Genomic DNA, 17,566 nt, shown 5'->3' with positions numbered 1-17,566 from the left:
ACAGGGAGTTTTTAGTGCTTTGGCAGAGCTTGAAAAATTAATTTGGTCGACGTCGAATCGACCTAAAAAAAAGGTCGACAAAAAATTCGAAAATTGTCATAGTCACTATTTTTCTCTCAAAAAAGTGGTCACCCTGAGCCAACTGGATTTTTGGAGTTTTGAAAGGAAGGCCAATTCTGCCAAAATTCTAAAACGGACAGTATCCAAATAAATCGCGCAATTTATTTTGAAAAAGGTGATATGACCTCATTTTATTCTTGTAGACGAATTCAAGACGAACCGGGAACACCATATAGCATCGGGTAACATGAATGTTTTCAACCGCCGAACTGAAACTGCGAAACTCAGTTGACTGAATTCAAAAAAAAATTGATCGCGGGAATACAGTAAAAAAAATTACAACATATAGTTGATTATCATGCAAATACTCTTTTGATCTAAATGTCTGAAAGGAGAAGTAGCTCTTTCCTGATTTGAAAAATGGTGAAACTGGCGCTAACATTGTTCAAATCGGCCTAATTTGATGGCCGTATTTACATGGATTATGATCAAGAAAAAAAATAAAATTGATTCGCTGATGTTTTAAAGGTATTTCTGGGAAGCATGCATTTTTTGCATCTCTCGGTTTGTGGTTACGATGATTTTCGCAAAACATCAGAATTGCACAGCCTTTTGAACATAGCATTGTTGAATGTTTTGGTAATGTGGGTTTCAACGATGATGTATCGAAGTAGACGTAAGGTACAAGGTTAAACCATCCAGCGTGAGATAATTTTTATCTCCTCGGTAGCTAAACTGTTCTCGTTTGGTTTTCAGGCGTGTTGCGTGAGATCTCGGCGGAGCTGTCGCCCGAACAGATTCTGGTCTCTGTCATCGCTGGCTTTCCCCTCACACTCATCTGCGAACCACTGCCAACGCACGCTAAAGTAAGACTCCCTTTCTGCTTTATTACAACACGGCTTCTATTTCGAGAATGAAGTTGCTGTTTCTTTTTTTTCAAGACATTTGGATTCGTGAAAGCGCTGATTTACTGTCTGATGTATTGGAATTTCCTGTCTAATAATAGCTTACAAATGACAAAAAAAATCAATTATGAGTTCAAAAAGTGTGAGAATAGTGTGAGATTTAAATGTTTTCAAATGAACAATACTTCTGATTAAAATTTAGATAGTATATTTGTTCGATTATTATCCTTAAATGATACAAAAAGTGTTTTGTTTGTTTGCTATGAAGGTAGTCCGTTCCATGCCCAACACCCCCATGCTAGTGGGCCAGGGTGCTGGGTGCTACTCTGCCAATGGGAATGTGGGGGAGGATGACAAGAAGCTGGTGGAGAAGCTGTTTGCCAGCTGTGGCTTCATCCACGAGGTGCCGGAGATGCTGATGGACGCCGTGTGTGGACTCAGTGGCAGTGGCCCCGCCTATGTCTACGTCTTCATCGAATCCATGACTGGTCAGTAACAGCAGAACAACACACTTAACTAGGCCATTTATAGGTAAGATCAGTTTGTTTCCATTGGTGGTGGACGTGTTATTAAGAGTATTGAACGTAGTGAAGAAGACTCTTATATAGGTCTTGCTGTTTTTTTTTTTTTTTTTCAGGAAAAGTCTAAATTTTGTTCACGCTCACTTTTGATTTTTCGCGGTTTGAATTGCGATTTATTTTTAAATTCAGTGTGTTTCTATTGTTAAAAGGAATGCCAACTCCACTATCGAACAGCAAAATTGTAAAGGTCACGAAAAACGTGATCGACTTCTAATTTCGAAAATGGAAATTAATTATCAGATTTCCCAGCGAAATAAAAGTTTAACCTATTGATCCAGTTTTCTCAAATTGGGTTAGTTTTAACATAAAAGTGTCCATCATAAATTGATCTACAAATTCAAGGAGCTTTAAGCAAACAATTTTTTTCTTCGAATTTAAAAAGCTGAAGGTTTTTGAAAAAACAAGTCAGTTTTTTTTCTAACTGACCGTGCACAAACTAACTTAAAACAGTTTCCAACAGTTTTTTTCCAAATAACAAGTCATTACTCTTTTCCAACTGTCAGTGGCAATGTTATTTCTTTTCTACGTGGGAATAAACTTTTTTCTAATATTTTTTTATTAATGGCTTGCTGTAGCTGACCTGAACCTGCAATTTGTTGCTGAAACTCGCAAGGCAATAAAAACCCTGTTTTTTGCTTAACAGCATTTTTTCATAGTTTTTATGTTTTCGCTTGTTCTCATTGTTACTTACTAATATATTCAAAATTTGTGCGTATGTTGAAAAGGGTAACCTTTAAGCGGGCAGTATCTATGCCTTTTGGTTATCATCTCCATTTTTTGATAGCTAATTAGTTGTTCTGATTTAAAATTTAAAAAGTGTTTCGTTTCAAAAATTTCTTTAATTGCCCCCATAAATGCAAGTGTCTTATTGTCTAGACGGTGGTGTGAGAATGGGTCTTCCACGTGAACTGGCTGCTAAGCTAGCAGTACAGACAGTTCTCGGATCGGCCATGATGGTAAGTGAGACGACTGAACACCCCTCCAAACTCAAAGACGACGTCTGCTCCCCCGGGGGGTCCACCATCGCTGCCATACACACTCTGGACACAGCCGGATTCAGAGGCTTGATCATAGACGCGGTCAGAAATGCCACGTTGAGAACCACAGAACTGGCGATGGAGGCGAGAGACAAAAACGGCTATTCTGCACAACGGAAACCAGAAAAGGCCGACTGAGAAGGTGCTGCAGATTCTGACGTGGATTGAATATAAAGATCAGGGTTGGAAAATAGTATGCGTGATTTTCTTCTAGCTAGTTATAAGTTATTTTTTGATTATCTTTGAATTATTGCTATATTGGTGATCTTGTTGGTTGATGAAAATATACTCGGGAAAGTTGATAATTGAACAGAAAAGTGTAACAGTGTTTTGAAAGTCCGGAAATGTTCTCAAATACTGGCCAGAAAGTAGACCGCACAAAAAGACGATGTCCAAAGAGGTGGCAAAAAGCTAAATTTCTTTTGGAGATATATTCTATACTTGCTCGGCAATTAAGATTTGATTATGAAAATTAAGTTAAGTAGAAGATTCCTACTAACTAACTAAGACTCCCAAAATTGTTTTTTTTTGCCGATATTGAAAATAGGGAGGAACTTTGTATTTGGGTGTGTTTTAATTTTTTGTTCTCCATGCAAAATTAGGTGCAGCAAAGAATCATCGGAATGGGTCGAGGGATGTATCATATTAAAGCCCTTTCAGTCGTTATTCGAGCTACATTAAAAATTCTCTAAAATTTTTGAAAGTTATTGATTTTTTATGTTCGAGCGAATAAAGTGAGCCAGCAGACTTATATTGTTTTTATCCACCAAATATTTTGCCACAAATGTTAATTGGATTGAATGGAATGATTTATATTGAAGCCCTTTCAGCGCTGATTCGAACGACATTTAAAAAGTTTCAAAAAGTTGTCCCAGTGTCGAGAAAAACTGGTTTCAGTTCAATTTCGAGCGAGTAGGTTTATTAAAGTAAGATAACTCAGTAGGATATCTCCGTTTGTTTTACTCCAGCACAATTGTTTCTCGAAGTTTTCTAGCGCCGTTTTCGAAATAAAAAACTTCAAGAATTCAAAAAAGTTTAAAAGAATTTAAGATTTTTGTCGAATATTTTAATTGTTTTAGTTTTGTTTGTTGTCATTTTTGGCGGAGATTGTTGACCAATTTGCATATGTTACTATGAATATAGATTTTTCTAAGTTGTAGGCTTTTATCTGATCCTTTTATCACACAGCGCACAAACTAACTTGAAAAAAAATTTATGTAATGTAGGCCATCCTTTTTATTTTTTGTATCTTGTTTATTCATATCCTATCCCTGACTAGCGTTCGAAATTTTCGCAAGTTGTCTGATTTTTCTGATTCAAGATGACTGAAACTTTTTGCTCCAAAACGATTTTCGGAGTGCAATATCTCTTTTGTTTGCTGATTTCTTTTTTTCTGAGATGGTTTTATGTTTTATTTTTTTATTTATGAAAGAAGCCGCATTCACGCTCAGTCTGAAGACCGTTAGTGGTATAATTTCAGTCGAGATTTGTGTTTCCGCAGAAAGAAAAGTGATGGCAATGGCAAATTTTTGTGACCCTTCGCGTTTGTTGGCAAAGTTTTTTTATGGCAAAGTTTTTTTATGAAGTTATCTCATCGCGTTTGTCCGTTGCCTTGCAGATACCAAGATTTTGTTTCTGCATAATCGACTAACATGCAACACATTCAAAATACTACATGCACTTTTAAAATACGATGTTTCATTTCAGCTTCATTGGTTCTTTCTGAGTGTTATCATTCCATGAGTGTTTGCCGAATAAAAGCTCATCGCGAAGAATGAATAAATTAGATTTTCACTCCTCGTCTTATTCTTCAAGCTTGATTGTCTAATACCATTGTTGCTAAACCTCTCAGGGAAGGAAATCACCGTGTGTTGTTTTCCCACCATATATAGGCACTTCAAGGAAAGCTCGTTGGGTTCAACGGTGGTATCACATTTACTCCCTTTCCAACCTGATTCTGATGATTCCAAAAAAGCATTTGCGATAAATTCTTTGTTGTGAATTACCAAGGCTATCTAGTTGCTGTGCAAGTAGCACTTAAGTTTCCGACCAGTTATTTTAAAAAAGAAAGATAGGAAAAACAACTTTCGTTTTCTTTAAAAAGCCAGCTGTTCAGCGTAGTTTAATTGCAGTCCTATATTTTCCAACGCAAGTCGCTCATTTTAATGCCAGTTTGTATTTATATCTGCGATCAACATAGTAAGTTATTATGAACCTGCTTTTCTTCTAATCTAACTCGCAAATAAACGTGTTCATTAAAAGGGTTCACTTATTTGGAAATTTCACTGTAGCATTGGAACATAGGAAATTGCATAGCATCTGTTCTCTGTTTTATTTGTTGTCTATAGTGTTTGGTGTCTATTAAGCTTCCGTGGTTGAGTGGTCAGTATGTGAGATTCTTAATTTCTTGGTCGCTGGTTCGAATCGCAGAAGTAGCCGAATTTTAACTAATTCGAGGCTGCTTTTAAATGTTTATGATTGCACTGTATAGAGATGCTTTTTGTTGTGTTCTCGAAAATTGGTTTGAAGCAAAGCTTCGCCTCTGTGTTAAAGTTTGTTTCTGGGCTTTAATGTTTTTGAGAAAAAAACGAGGGAAAACAACTTTTGCGAAATAATCCAAATTCCGGTGCTTCCAAATAATCGTTTCGATTTGAATTGAAACATGCTAAATGCTCCAAATGAGTTCCTTTTAGACTCAAATAATGTTTCAGTACTTGTTACTGTATGATTTTTATATTTGAATTGCAAACGTCTGTAAGTTTTTTTGCTTGTTTGCGAAGTACAGCTTCGACAGTCAAATTTGTGCCGAGTGACTAAAAGTAAGCAAGGAAAGTTTGTAATGGGTTTGGTCGACTATTGAGTTCCTCTAAAACTGATGAGCAAAAACGAAAGCGCAATTTTCCCTGGAAAAGAAATGCTCATTCCTAAAATTTCAGATTTATGTACTTTTGAGTTTTTTCGAGGAGATAGTGCTAATAGATACTTCCTAAAATTAGTTTTGAGACAGGTACAGTATATTGTTTCAGTAATTATGAGGGAAGAAACAACTCGGTTCTACACTTATATTGGTAGTGATGATTTTTTCTTTCTTTTTTTCTCAGGAAAAGTCTTGTTCACGCTTAATTTTTTTTTTCGAAGTTCAGTTCAATCAGAAGGCGAACTCCACCATCGAACAGCAAAAGTGTAAAGTTCACGAAAAACTTGATCGACTTCTAGTTTCGAAAGTGCAATTCAATTTTCAGATTTCCCAGTAGAATAAAAACTTATACCTTATAATGCAGTTTTCTCAAATGGGGTTGATTTTATCAAAAACATGCCAAACTTAAATTGTTCTCGAAATTCAAACTGCTTGAAGGCCGTCTATTTTTTGCTTCGAATTTCAAAAAATGGCGTATTTTCAATGAACACGTCTGTTTTTTTTCTGTTTCCTTGCGTTCATTGACCTTTTTCTAACTGCTTTTTGGCTAAGTTTTAGTAATCTGTGGTATATGACTTAGCGTAAAAAAATTAAAAACCCTTCGTCGTCGAAACTACAAAATTTAAAACTTCATTTTTTACATTTCTTTTTTAGGAAAGGTTTATGTGGATCGAAAATTCTGTGCTACTTGCAAAACAATTGATTACTTCTGTTTTTATTTCGAAAACACTAATCACAATTGTCAATTTGAATAGCTCGAGTCTACAAACTGTAAATATCAAATAGTCAATCAATCATTCTAGTTTGGTCGCAAATAAGTAGTTAGGAGCCTCTTTCTTCTCTCTACGAAAATATTTCTGTGCAAGTTGCCCAAAAGCGGGCGGATTTCCTCAGCTCCAAAAAAGAGTATCTAAAACACATTACAGAGTTACATCAACCATAGTGTCTTAAACGCTGAGGTGAAAGTCCATCCATATCTTTCGGTGATAGTTTTCTTTGTAAATGCAGCAAAGACTTCAAAGGAACATTGCTATACCTAATTGTTTGTGTGAGTATAAAATGCATGTTAACTTCAGTATTGTTAGCAGGGGTGGATTTATAGTACCTTTGTACCACTATTTTGGAAAATTTTTCTAAAGGAGCCAAAATATACCAGTTTTGAGGGGGGAGCGTGCGGCGAAAAAACGTTTCCAAAATATTCGATTTTTGTTTAAATCCGCCTCCCCCTCGAGAAAATCCTAGATCTGCCCCTGCCCAGATTACTTTACAAGAATAGTTCTGAGAAAGTTTTATTAGCTACAGCAGTTGTTGTTGTTTTTGTTTTCTGCAAGTGTTAGTTGTTGAAGTGTGTTGGATTTAGTTATACTGGTAGTTGTGTTGTGTTGTGTTGGGGTTGACTAACATGGAGATGAGTGCAGTCTGGAGCAGAGTGAGAGAACTAGTGAGTAGCCAGTTGTGAGGATAGAAGACGGAGGCTATGATGGGCACCAGCAGCAGCAAGTACACTAGCAGCAGACTAGTACGGGGTCTCACCCGCACCCACCCACACGACAACATAGCCCCTCTAAGTCTCCCCCCTCCCCCTCCTCCACCTGATCCATCTCGCAACACTTGGTTCAATTTGCACAAGTAGAAGATACTAAACATGAAAAGCCTAAATTATGCAAAAATATCTTGGGGTAAAATTTAGACACCAGAATTGATTTCAAGGAAAAATATTGACAGGTGTAAGTGTTTATTGGGTATTATCGAAAATATTCCTTCTGAAACGGCAAGATATTTTTCAAATTGTGTTGTGGATAATATGTGTTTCTAACTGTACTATTCGGCTGAGATACTTATTGTTTAGTACTAGTGGAGTATTTATAACGAGTAGTTATGGGTAGTTGGAGTAGTTGAGTGGGTTAGTTGTACCCTGTGGAGAATGAGGCGGTGGCGATGAAGTAGCAGCTGCCGAACCCAATCACTGCTCTCACGCCCTCCTTCGACAGCCCAGTTGTCACAGCCTAAACACACCAACACTCTTACGCATAAGCATAATCAGACTCAAGGACCCTTTTTCGTAACCATTCAAAGGCGAACACTAGATTTTGAACCATGAATAAGAGTATAGATGTTATTAGTCTTAGAATAAATTATACCAGCGTTTGTTCTAGGTAGTAGAAGAAAGTATTCGTAAAATTAAAATGAAGTTCTGTTCACTTACGCATATAGTGGCAATGATTCCGACAAGATTGACCAATGAAACAATCAGCTGACGCGTCTTTTTCTGCTCCGCCTGAAACACAACATAAACTCTCAAATTCTACTTCTTTTAAAGACAAAAGGTTGATATTTTTGGAAAGAAAGAGTAAACCTGTCCTGTATTTCAGATTGTTGTTTTTTATTTGTACATTGCCTTTCTTTGCGGCTTGAAAGTTATCCTCAGAAAAGTGCCACATATCCACATATATTATATCTGCTGCACCATTCGCTACTTACTCTTGCCAATTTAGAATATCACAACACAACTTAGATATCTGCACCCTCACAACATGTCATCCCGCGAAGACCTTGTAAGCATGGCCAAACTTGCAGAGCAAGCTGAAAGACCCGACGAGATGATTGAGTTCGTGAAGAGAGTGATCGAAATAGTGGTGAACAAAAACGAACTGCCGACTGAAGAAGAGCGAAATCTGCTATCGGTCGCGTACAAAAACCTAGTCGGACTAAGGCGAGCATCGTTTAAAGCATTAGGCGCAGTAGAGACCAAAACGACAGACGATCATTTGAAGAAACTAGCCAAGAGTTACAAAGAGAAGATCTTCCATGATTTGACTGGGAAATGTAAGGAGGTATTGCAGATTCTGGAGGAGCAACTGTTGCCGCTGGCCACTGAGAATGTGGACTCTAAGGTGTTTTTTCTCAAGATGAGAGGAGACTACTACAGGTACATGGCCGAACCCAACATCGACACAAACAGAAGCAGAAAAGGTTAGCACATCACTTGGAATGAAGTTAAAACCCTTTCCCCTAAACTAACCTATTTTCTCAAATTAAATGACAAGTTTATAGAGTAAATTAAAATGTAAAATGCTGAATAGTTATTTGCTGAAAAATAAAAATAATGTTTGTAACCATGTGAATGGTCTCCAAAAAAATTTTTGGGAGCCGGAGGAGACAGTGGTTCTCACTATGTCCATTAATTGTGTTTTTAATGGAACGAGTATTAAATGAGATTATTTTGAATGAGAGTCTGTTTTCTGGGTTGTTTGTAGAGAACATCAAGACCAGCCAAGACTCTTATGAGAGTGCGTGGACTGCGTGTGAGATCCTGCCCTCCACCCACCCGGCCAAACTGGGTCTGGCTCTCAACTACAGTGTGTTCCACTACGAGATACTGGAGGACAAGAACAAAGCCTGCAACATCGCCAAGGCTGTAAGTACCATTCACTCGCTTCAAATTGCCTCTTCTATCCGCCCTCTCTTTCTCTCTCTCTCTCTCTCTCTCTCTCTCTTTCGTTAGATGGAACAACTTAGACTTATCTGACAGTTCAAAATTGCCTAATTGAGTTTGAATAGAACCGTAAGTTGTTGAGGTTTATATCAAACAAAGTCTCCATAAGCATCTTCCTGTTCTAGGCATTCGATGAAGCATTGAGTGAGTTGGACAACTCGAAGGGCGACTCCTACAAGGATGCCACACTCATCATGCAACTGCTGAGGGACAATCTAGTACTCTGGACCGAACAGGAGGGGGGAGAACAGCACTAACAATGACGTCATCAACCACTCACAAGTCACGATGAGAAGAGACAACCGAAGAGAAAGAAGCAACCAAGAATCAAACAAAGAAAAACCTAGCCAAAAATCAGAACGAAGAACGCCAGCGATTATTTTTGTTCGTTCGGCTTTACTCGGAAATTATTTCATGCCAAAACGATCCCTGGATAAGAGCACAAGCTCAAATTTGTTATCAATCTGATTGAAACAGTGTATAATTATTTGCCCTCAAATTCTTAGGCCTTATGAAAATGTTTGCATTTAACCACCAACCTTATTAAAAAAGTTGCTTGTTCGTTTTCGCTTGACTTATTTGGTCACATGTTTCGATGAACTGGCAGTTTACAAAATTGAAATTCGTGTTGCAAGTGTACCTTTAAAGTTTCAGGATAGGTTTGCAAAATTATCTTTTCCAGATACAATTCCTACTAGCAGTTACTGTTTGCCTAGTTTCTCCTTTTCACAGATACTTTTCGTGCTATATTTCTTGGCTGCTAGCCAAAATCGCTTAGATTATCACATAAATGTTTAAAAATTCAAAATTTTTAACTAAGAATTAGGAATTTGTACAAATTTATAAATTCAAATTGTTTGAAAATCTTTCTTTTAGCATTTCTGGCTGTTCTACAAAAAAAAACACGAATATGTTTTTTGTTTATAATAATTAAGAAAAAATATGAATTTCAGATAAATTTGATGAGTGGGCTGGTAGCCAGTGAAAAGCCAAATGAGCCACTCAGCGACAAGGTCCGCTCTAGATCAGTCCTCTCGACCAATCAGAACAGCGCATTCCATGACACAGTCGACCAATCAAAATCAAATCAGGTCAATTTGAACGTGGACTCATTTGCCACCGAAGAAAGTTCTTCTTTTCTGCAGTTTAAAGACGCTTTAAATGTGCTGCCATTGTTATTCGCGGACCAAAGGGCACGAAAACCAGTGTTCGCGCTTTCATTCAACATTTTCCTAGTCATTTTCCTCACTTATATCACAGAAAGCACACACTCTTTAGCATTCAGATGTCTGGTGTTTCTGGCCATATTCGATCTGTTCAGTCTGATTACTTGCATAGTGTCAATATGGGTGTCCAGGCAACCCACAAGTTCCCTATTCTCTTTCGGCTACTCCAGATGTGAGGTGTTGGCTGTGTTTTCTAGCAGTATGCTGGCAATGTTAGGATGTTTCATCGTGTTCAAAGAAAGTGTGGAACATATTTTAGTGCCACATTCAGACGAAAAGATAGAGCCAGTGATGGTACTATTGGGAACTGGCATGTCATTGCCCTATCATCTGTTTATCACGTATGGAATCAGAAACCCAGCAATGACTCATGTCATCACGACTGCACCTTCGAGTTGGCTCCAGGAACACGTGGCTGATGTGAGCCGTGCATTGTGTGCAATAGTTCCTGGACTGGACAAGTTGCTGCTTCCCAGAATCAATTCAGTAGTGCTCATTGGACTCAGTTGCTCGACCCTGCTCCTAGGGTCCACATTCCTAGTGAGTGCCAGCTCCTACATAATCCTCGACACTGTAGCAGCCGCCATAATCTCCTTCATGATGTTTGTCACCATGCTACCCCTCAGCGTTTACTCGGGCAAGATTCTGGTGCAGACAACGCCCTCGCATGTGGTGGGACAACTGGAGAAATCGCTCCGAGAAGTATCCACACTCGATGGGGTTTTGGAGTTCAGAAGAGAGCATTTTTGGACCATAGGTTTCAATAATTTATGCGGCAGTGTACAAGTGCGAGTAAGAAGAGATGCGAACGAGCAGATGGTTCTGGCACATGTATTAAGTCGTCTTTCGTCATCAGCTTCGAGCTCAAATGTGACTGTCGAAATCTTCAAAGATGACTGGACACAGTTGAGTGCTGCCACCAAATTCTACTACAACAAATCATGCTCCGAACATTCAAACAGCAATGGCCATTCAAGTCATGGACATAGCCATGACCATGGCTCAAATGGAGGACATAGTCATAGCCACGACAGCAATCATGGTCATAGTCATGAAAATGGAGGAAGTCATGGCCATAGTCATGAACATGGAGGAAGTCATGGTCATAGTCATGACGGAGGAAACAGTCATGGGCATTACCACGGAAGTGATGACAATAACCATGGTACCTTCCATGACCATAACAAGTCCTCATATGGCAATCAGGGGTCGTCGGATGCCGTTCCAAGGAGGTTCACGACCCCGCAGCAATACTTGAATGGATCGAATGGTTTCAGTTGCAGTACAGGGAGCTACACTACAGACTACAAAGACACACTTAACCCAATGAAGATGATATAAAATAACTGAACTGCTAGACATTGTGATAAAGAAATTGGGTGAATATTTTGACACAGTCTGTTTTGACTCTAGTCAAGTTTAAAAGCGGCATCTTAAGTGCTGGATTTGAACTGAAGAGATCCTTCAAAAGCTTAAGTTCACAAAACAATACAATCAAGAATCAATTGATTTATGGGAATACGACGTTTTGAATCTAAGTCTGTAGGTGCATATGCTTATTGTCTCAAGGGTTCAAACTTATCTAAGTTTTCAAAAAATACCAAGTTAAAAATTGGTTGCTTGCTACTTTTTGGAAAATATTTTCATATGCTGTGCTGGGAAAATATTTTCATGTGCTGTGCTGTAGTTTATGTGAGGTAATGACATGCTGGATGTCTAAATTAAATATTTCTGTATAGATTGTTGAATTAATAATGCAAAACGCAATCAATTGTTAAAACTCCTGTAAATTTTCGCTCGAGTTGTTTAAGGAGAGGGCCAAACTATATGCTGGTAGATTATATTTCATTAAATGTGCTGTATTTATTATCAAAGGGTTTCATAAATATATTTTTCCTGCTTGTTTTTCCAGGATGTTCACATAATAGGTATGGCTAAAGGGTAACCAGTCGTTGTTCCGACAATATGAGATTGAAACAAAAATGAATTAAAAAATATAAAAAGTTTTCTAAGTTTATTTTGAATTAACCCGGGTTGACAAACAATGCTATTCTTACTATTATAATTTATGGGAAAAAGCTTGTATACAATTCCATGCTATTCCATATGAGAAAAAAATTACATGCCTAGCGTTATTTCCATGATTGGAATGGTATGACTATCATTTTTTCCATCCATGAAATTTATTGACAAACATTTGAAACAGTTTTGCTGAATTAACAAGCTTTTTTCCGTAGATTGATACTTTTTGGGTGCGTCGTTTTATTTCATTTATGAGAGCAAGTGACTTGTAATCAGGAACCGTTCTGCCGACATGCTCGATCTGTCATGCTCAAAAGCTGACATGCTCAATTTCTTGAGAAATCAAACAAAACTAACTCTTAGTTCAAGTTGGGTGGTAAAAAATGTTCGTTTTTTCGGATTTCTTGTTTTCGTTTTAATTTCTTTGAATTTTGAATAGTAGTAAATTGACACATTTGATGCATTTTGATTTCATCAAATGAACCGCAAAAAACTATTTGTTTCAAACAAGATAACGATAATAAAAAACCGATTTCTATCTCAATATATCTCGATTTTTTTGAAATGCATAATTTATACATAATGTGGGTTTATGCTTTCCAGTTTGTTACATGCAAAGTCAGCGTGGATGACATCAGTTTTTTGTATTCCAAATAAATACTTGCAAAATTGTCTCTTTTTGTATTTGATGCTAATTTTTTGCTTCATTGACATGTAGCCGAGTTTTTGCTAATTCCAAGCGTATTTCGACCTTTTCTGTTTTCACTTGATAGAGCTGCTTTTTGGTCGTGTTCTCGCAAGCGTTTGCGAAGCGTAGCTTCGATTCTGTAATTATTGCCTGTTTTTCAGTTTCTGTTCTTCAGTGATGTCGACTTCAATAAGTTTTTTTCAGGCAATAATAATTATGTTACAATAATATTAATTACGTAGACTCATTTTCTCGTTAAAATTTCTTTCTTTGAAATCTGTAAGAAATTGAATTTTTTAACCCTTAGTTAATTTCTAGATCATTTTGAATTGATCTAGAGGTAACGCGGTTATCTTTTGCACCCTAAAGTCTAGGATTTGTGTCCCGGCCGGATTTTTTTTCAGTATGTATGAAATGGAACAATTTTTTCCATAAGTTGAATTCAATTTCGTTTGGTCGGCTTAGATGTTACATCTCGGATGCTTCTTGCGTTGTAAGCAATATCAAATGCACATGCAATTGTTTAGTATTTTTTAGTAATTGTGTTTTTTATTTTTTTTTTCTCGCTTAGAAGCTTTATTCGGCGTTAATAGTTTTGTCTGAATTTTAATGGGCTGCGTCAACTTCGTGTCTCCTGAAAGCAAAAAAGTGATTATTATAATTTAGGAAAGTACTTCAGATCAGTTGCGCTGTTGAAATCCATGGAAAACTATCACGGTTTGTCAAATAGTGGCAGCATGGTAAGTTTGAAAAGCCTAAAATTGCTATTGGTTGCGTTTCTTGGTTGTTGTTTTTTTTGGACAGATTTTTTTTCGTTTTTTCCATTTTATTATTTCCGTCTTAATTTCTATGCTCTAGCTTGCAAAGCTCTGCTTGCATTGTATCGCAGGAGATGCGAAGCACCGCTTCGCGTCTGTGTTAAGTATGATTTACGGATTATTGCTTCATGCATGATTTTAAGCCTAACTGGTTTTGTTCCCTTTTACTGGCAATCTTTGGAACGACATAACATTGATTTTGATATCTGAGATCGCAACATGAAATCAATTAGACTCAATAAAAAATTAATTGGGTTTTAGACATTTTTTTCACTCAGGCTTTGAATGTAATTTTTATTAAGGTGCTTCTTTTGAACAAGATTATACCAAATGAGTTTCAAGAATTGCGAAACTCTTTTTGAATATGAAAAGGAATAGTTTTGAAGTAGTTTATAAAGTTTTTAGTGAAGTTGTGACTTTTTCCCCAATTAGTTAACTATTGTGACATCACGTTGAGTTTTCAACATCATATCAAATCTTTTTACTTTTGAAGTTTGAAATTCTGTGATGAAATTTTCTCAAAATGGTCAGAGTTCAAAGATGATCAAGTTTCCGATTTTATGTTTACTGTTTTATAGCTCTCGATTAATCTTTTATTCCGTCATAATATTTTTGTCGCTTGGTTTGGATAATTTGGAAGACGACTAGACAAACTTGAAGTGAGGTAAAGAATCAAAAAATTCCGAGTTCGTTGAGTGTAAGTGGGTGACGTATTTTCCCAGTTCATCTTCACACTTGTGAGAGCAAGCGTCTTGCAATCGGGATTAAGACTTTTTTCCCGTAGATAGCTTCTCTTTCAAATTTGTAAGTAGTTGTATAAAGTTGTTTTATTAGTGAACCTAAGCATGATTGATTTTTGTTTTGAAAAGTTTAGTCCATGTTGCTAGTTTTCAAAGTCTTGTAACTTAATAGCTCGAAAAATTTTTATGACAACAATTTTTTATGTCATTTTTATTGTTTTTGGCTCAATGGGCGTCTAACCACTTGTTGTCGGCTTAGTGGCCGCTCGGTAAATACTAAAAGCTTACTTACCAATGGTGGTTTTGTTCGCCTCGTTTTCCGTCTCAATTTTCAATAGCTTGCAATGCTGCGCTTGCGTTGGATTGCAATTGATGCGAAGCTCTGCATCACCTCTCTGTTTATGTTTCACACCGTATTGGACCGAGAAATATGGTCTTTGACTTTACTGATTTTTTTTTGAGTTTATGAATTGATCATTCTTCATATCGTACACACTGCTGCTTTTGGTCTTCAATTTTCGTAACAAAACAGGTGCGACTTTCATTGTAGCCAATCAATAGCAAAAAGTATGTGATATGATTGTCTTAGAATAAGGTTTAGTTTTCTTTTTTTTTCTGACAAAACTCTAAAAAATGTTTCTGTTCGGACTGAAATGTTTGTTAGTTTGAACATTGTCAATTGTCATTATGTTTTGATTTGAATGTTCAATGAGATTGATAACGAAAATTATTTGGTAGTTTTTATATTATTTCCTTCTCTGTATCGCAAATTTTGCAAAGCTCCGCTTCACATCCGATGAAATATTTGGATTGGGCAGTTTTCGATGGATTTGTTTTAAGCTGTATGTTAAAGTATGTCAAGAAAGAGTATCGCGACCACGAAAAAAATATATATGTACTTCACTCGTTTTTAATGAGACCGATAACGGATCACAGCGAAATGCTCCATATGTTCGAAGTCAAGCCGGTTTTAATTAGCCGATTGGATGCCTTAAAGGCTGTTTGAAGCGTTTTAAGTGTGGTAACTTCTTGAAGCCGTGTTATTCGAGATTTGGATCAAACATTAAGTGAATTGAAAAAAATTGGTCTAAATTTTTTTGCCAATTTGTCGAAGAGAGCAAGAAATTCAGTTTTCTTTTCTGAGACTATCTTTGTACATTCTGTTACATTCGTATAGATGTTGCCTTCATCTATTTTTCAAGCATAGAAGTTCCCTTAACAATGTTTGTGTTAAGTTACTTCCAACCGTTGTTGCGCATTTTTTGTCAAATTCTATATTCTGTTTTTTTTACAGTATCTGCATATAAACCGACGCTAAACTAAAACTGATGCTAAGGATATTGAACGGACTTTTTTTCTGATTTTTATATGGCATGAAAAATATTACTGCCTTGAGCTCGGATCGAAAACAACTAGCTCGAAAGTTTTAGCAATTGGAGTTGAGAGAAGCTATTTATTTGGTCTAGTAATCCTTAAAAAGTTTTGAAACTTAACATAGCGTGTTGGGTTATAAACTTTTTTTTTCCATTTGCTCAAATAGCTGTTTATTTTTTGCTAGTGTATGCGAAAGAGTGCAAGTTACATACATCCGTGCCAAATTTAAGTGGTGATAACAATCAGCATTTGAGCTAATTTTATCGGTGCGTACCCACGGAGCCGCATTCCCGGATAGCCGAAAAAAGTAAATACCTCCTGTTCTTATTAAATTAAATCAGAAAACCTACCACTAAATTGAGACGCATTTTGATTGGACAAAAATGTGCCTCAAAATTTTGCAGCCTGTTAGCTAACAAAAATCCGAACCTTTTTAAGAGATTTGATTGGCTTATTCTCTTACTCTCACTGAACTGATATTGGGAAAAACATCAATGTTGCATAAAACGTTTTCTACAAAAAGTCATCATCAGTAAAATCTCATTGAATTAATTGGATCTACTTTACAAACGCCCTCCCTTTGGTATCTACTTAAGAATTGCCACCCCCTTTAATTAAATAGTAAATTAGCGCTAGAGATTTGTATTGAGAATTCTATACAAAGATTTTTGCTGCAATCTGATTGGTCGAAAATGCGTTAATTTAATCTACTTACGAATTCCCCCCCCCCCTTTTAAAAAGAGGGGGGGGGGCAATTGTTAAGTAGACCCAGTTAATTAACAACAAAAGCCCGACTACTACAGGCATGCGGCCCCTCACCAATCAAAGGGTTCCTCTTTGGTTTTTTTATGACATCCATTTTCGGCCGACAAACTCTTAAATTTTTCAATATATACTAACTATAAATTGGAGCACGCGCTGAAAAAGCAATTTGTTTTATTAAATTTTTCAAAAAATCCGAAAAACAACATTTTTGGCCTGTTGTTTTAAGCACTTGTCCCCCCCCCCCCCCCCCCCCACTTGAGAAAATCCTAGATCCGCCTCTGCATTATCACTATAATTTAAGTTGGTGGCCCTTAATTTGGGCCCTCAGTTTGGGCGCCCTTAATAGTTTTTTATATTTTTCGGCTATCCGGGAACGAATTTATTTTTCGGCTATCCGGGAACGAAATTATTTTTCGGCTATCCAAGAACGAACTTATTTTTCGGCTATCCGGGTATTCGGCTCCGTGACACGCCAACAGTGTTAATACTGACCGATTAGATAATAAGCACATGAGTTTTCAAGAATTAAAAATACTTATGAACTTGAACTCATAAATATTGATGTTTTTCTGAATAGTTTTGCGGTTGTAACCCGCAATTTGTAATATTTTTGGTTATTTTCCACTGATTTAAAACATTTTCTGTTACTATTGACTTTGTGAGAAAGGCATTAGCCAATAGAAACGCTTAGCGATTTTGATTGGCTGACATTTTTCAAGCATTCGGTACTTCAAGCATGAGAACCCTCGCCCAATTGCATGCCTTCTTGCCTGATGTCTCAGAGTGAAGTATGTGTGAAAGCACTTGAAGATAATGTGCTTTAGGCAATTAACTTTTTGGTCCAAAATTTAGTCTTCAATCCCGTTGTATCTGTTTTTTTGCGAATTTGAGTTTTGAGTTTTCTAAAGTTTTTTCTGTGTTTCGGAAATGCGTTATC

At 36.9% G+C, this 17,566-nt stretch overlaps 3 protein-coding genes across 6 annotated transcripts in view; 2 read left to right on the top strand and 1 right to left on the bottom strand.

Moving 5' to 3' along the window:
- The window catches only part of LOC134851749 (14-3-3 protein homolog 1-like), a 524,146-nt gene extending 512,030 nt beyond the window's left edge, over positions 1–12,116 (top strand). Inside the window, exons 3-6 of one of the 4 annotated variants that reach the window (XM_063867973.1) lie at positions 264–302; positions 817–926; positions 1,234–1,453; positions 2,423–2,906. In XM_063867973.1, the coding sequence (XP_063724043.1) occupies positions 264–302; positions 817–926; positions 1,234–1,453; positions 2,423–2,721 (668 nt within the window). In that variant the 3' untranslated portion in view covers positions 2,722–2,906. Of the gene's footprint in view, positions 1–263; positions 303–816; positions 927–1,233; positions 1,454–2,422; positions 2,907–7,872; positions 8,474–8,757; positions 8,919–9,121; positions 9,863–9,949 lie in introns of those variants that run through there. The other 3 variants (XM_063867976.1, XM_063867974.1, XM_063867972.1) reach the window with 3 other exon arrangements.
- The window catches only part of LOC134851744 (centrosomal protein of 290 kDa-like), a 495,955-nt gene that overhangs the window by 22,774 nt on the left and 455,615 nt on the right, over positions 1–17,566 (top strand). The gene's annotated exons all lie outside the window — the stretch shown is intronic.
- LOC134851867 (uncharacterized) overlaps positions 6,160–17,566 on the bottom strand; it is a 55,244-nt gene continuing 43,837 nt past the window's right edge. Inside the window, exons 4-7 of the mRNA XM_063868143.1 lie at positions 7,707–7,778; positions 7,415–7,506; positions 6,903–7,139; positions 6,160–6,410 (exon numbers count right to left, since the gene is read on the bottom strand). Coding sequence (XP_063724213.1) covers positions 6,344–6,410; positions 6,903–7,139; positions 7,415–7,506; positions 7,707–7,778 — 468 coding nt within the window. The 3' untranslated portion in view covers positions 6,160–6,343. The remainder of the gene's footprint in view (positions 6,411–6,902; positions 7,140–7,414; positions 7,507–7,706; positions 7,779–17,566) is intronic.

The sequence above is a fragment of the Symsagittifera roscoffensis genome, chromosome 7 (assembly GCF_963678635.1).
Source record: "Symsagittifera roscoffensis chromosome 7, txSymRosc1.1, whole genome shotgun sequence".
In the NCBI taxonomy this organism is placed as follows: domain Eukaryota; kingdom Metazoa; phylum Xenacoelomorpha; order Acoela; family Convolutidae; genus Symsagittifera; species Symsagittifera roscoffensis.
This window is presented reverse-complemented; position numbering and strand designations above follow the sequence as displayed.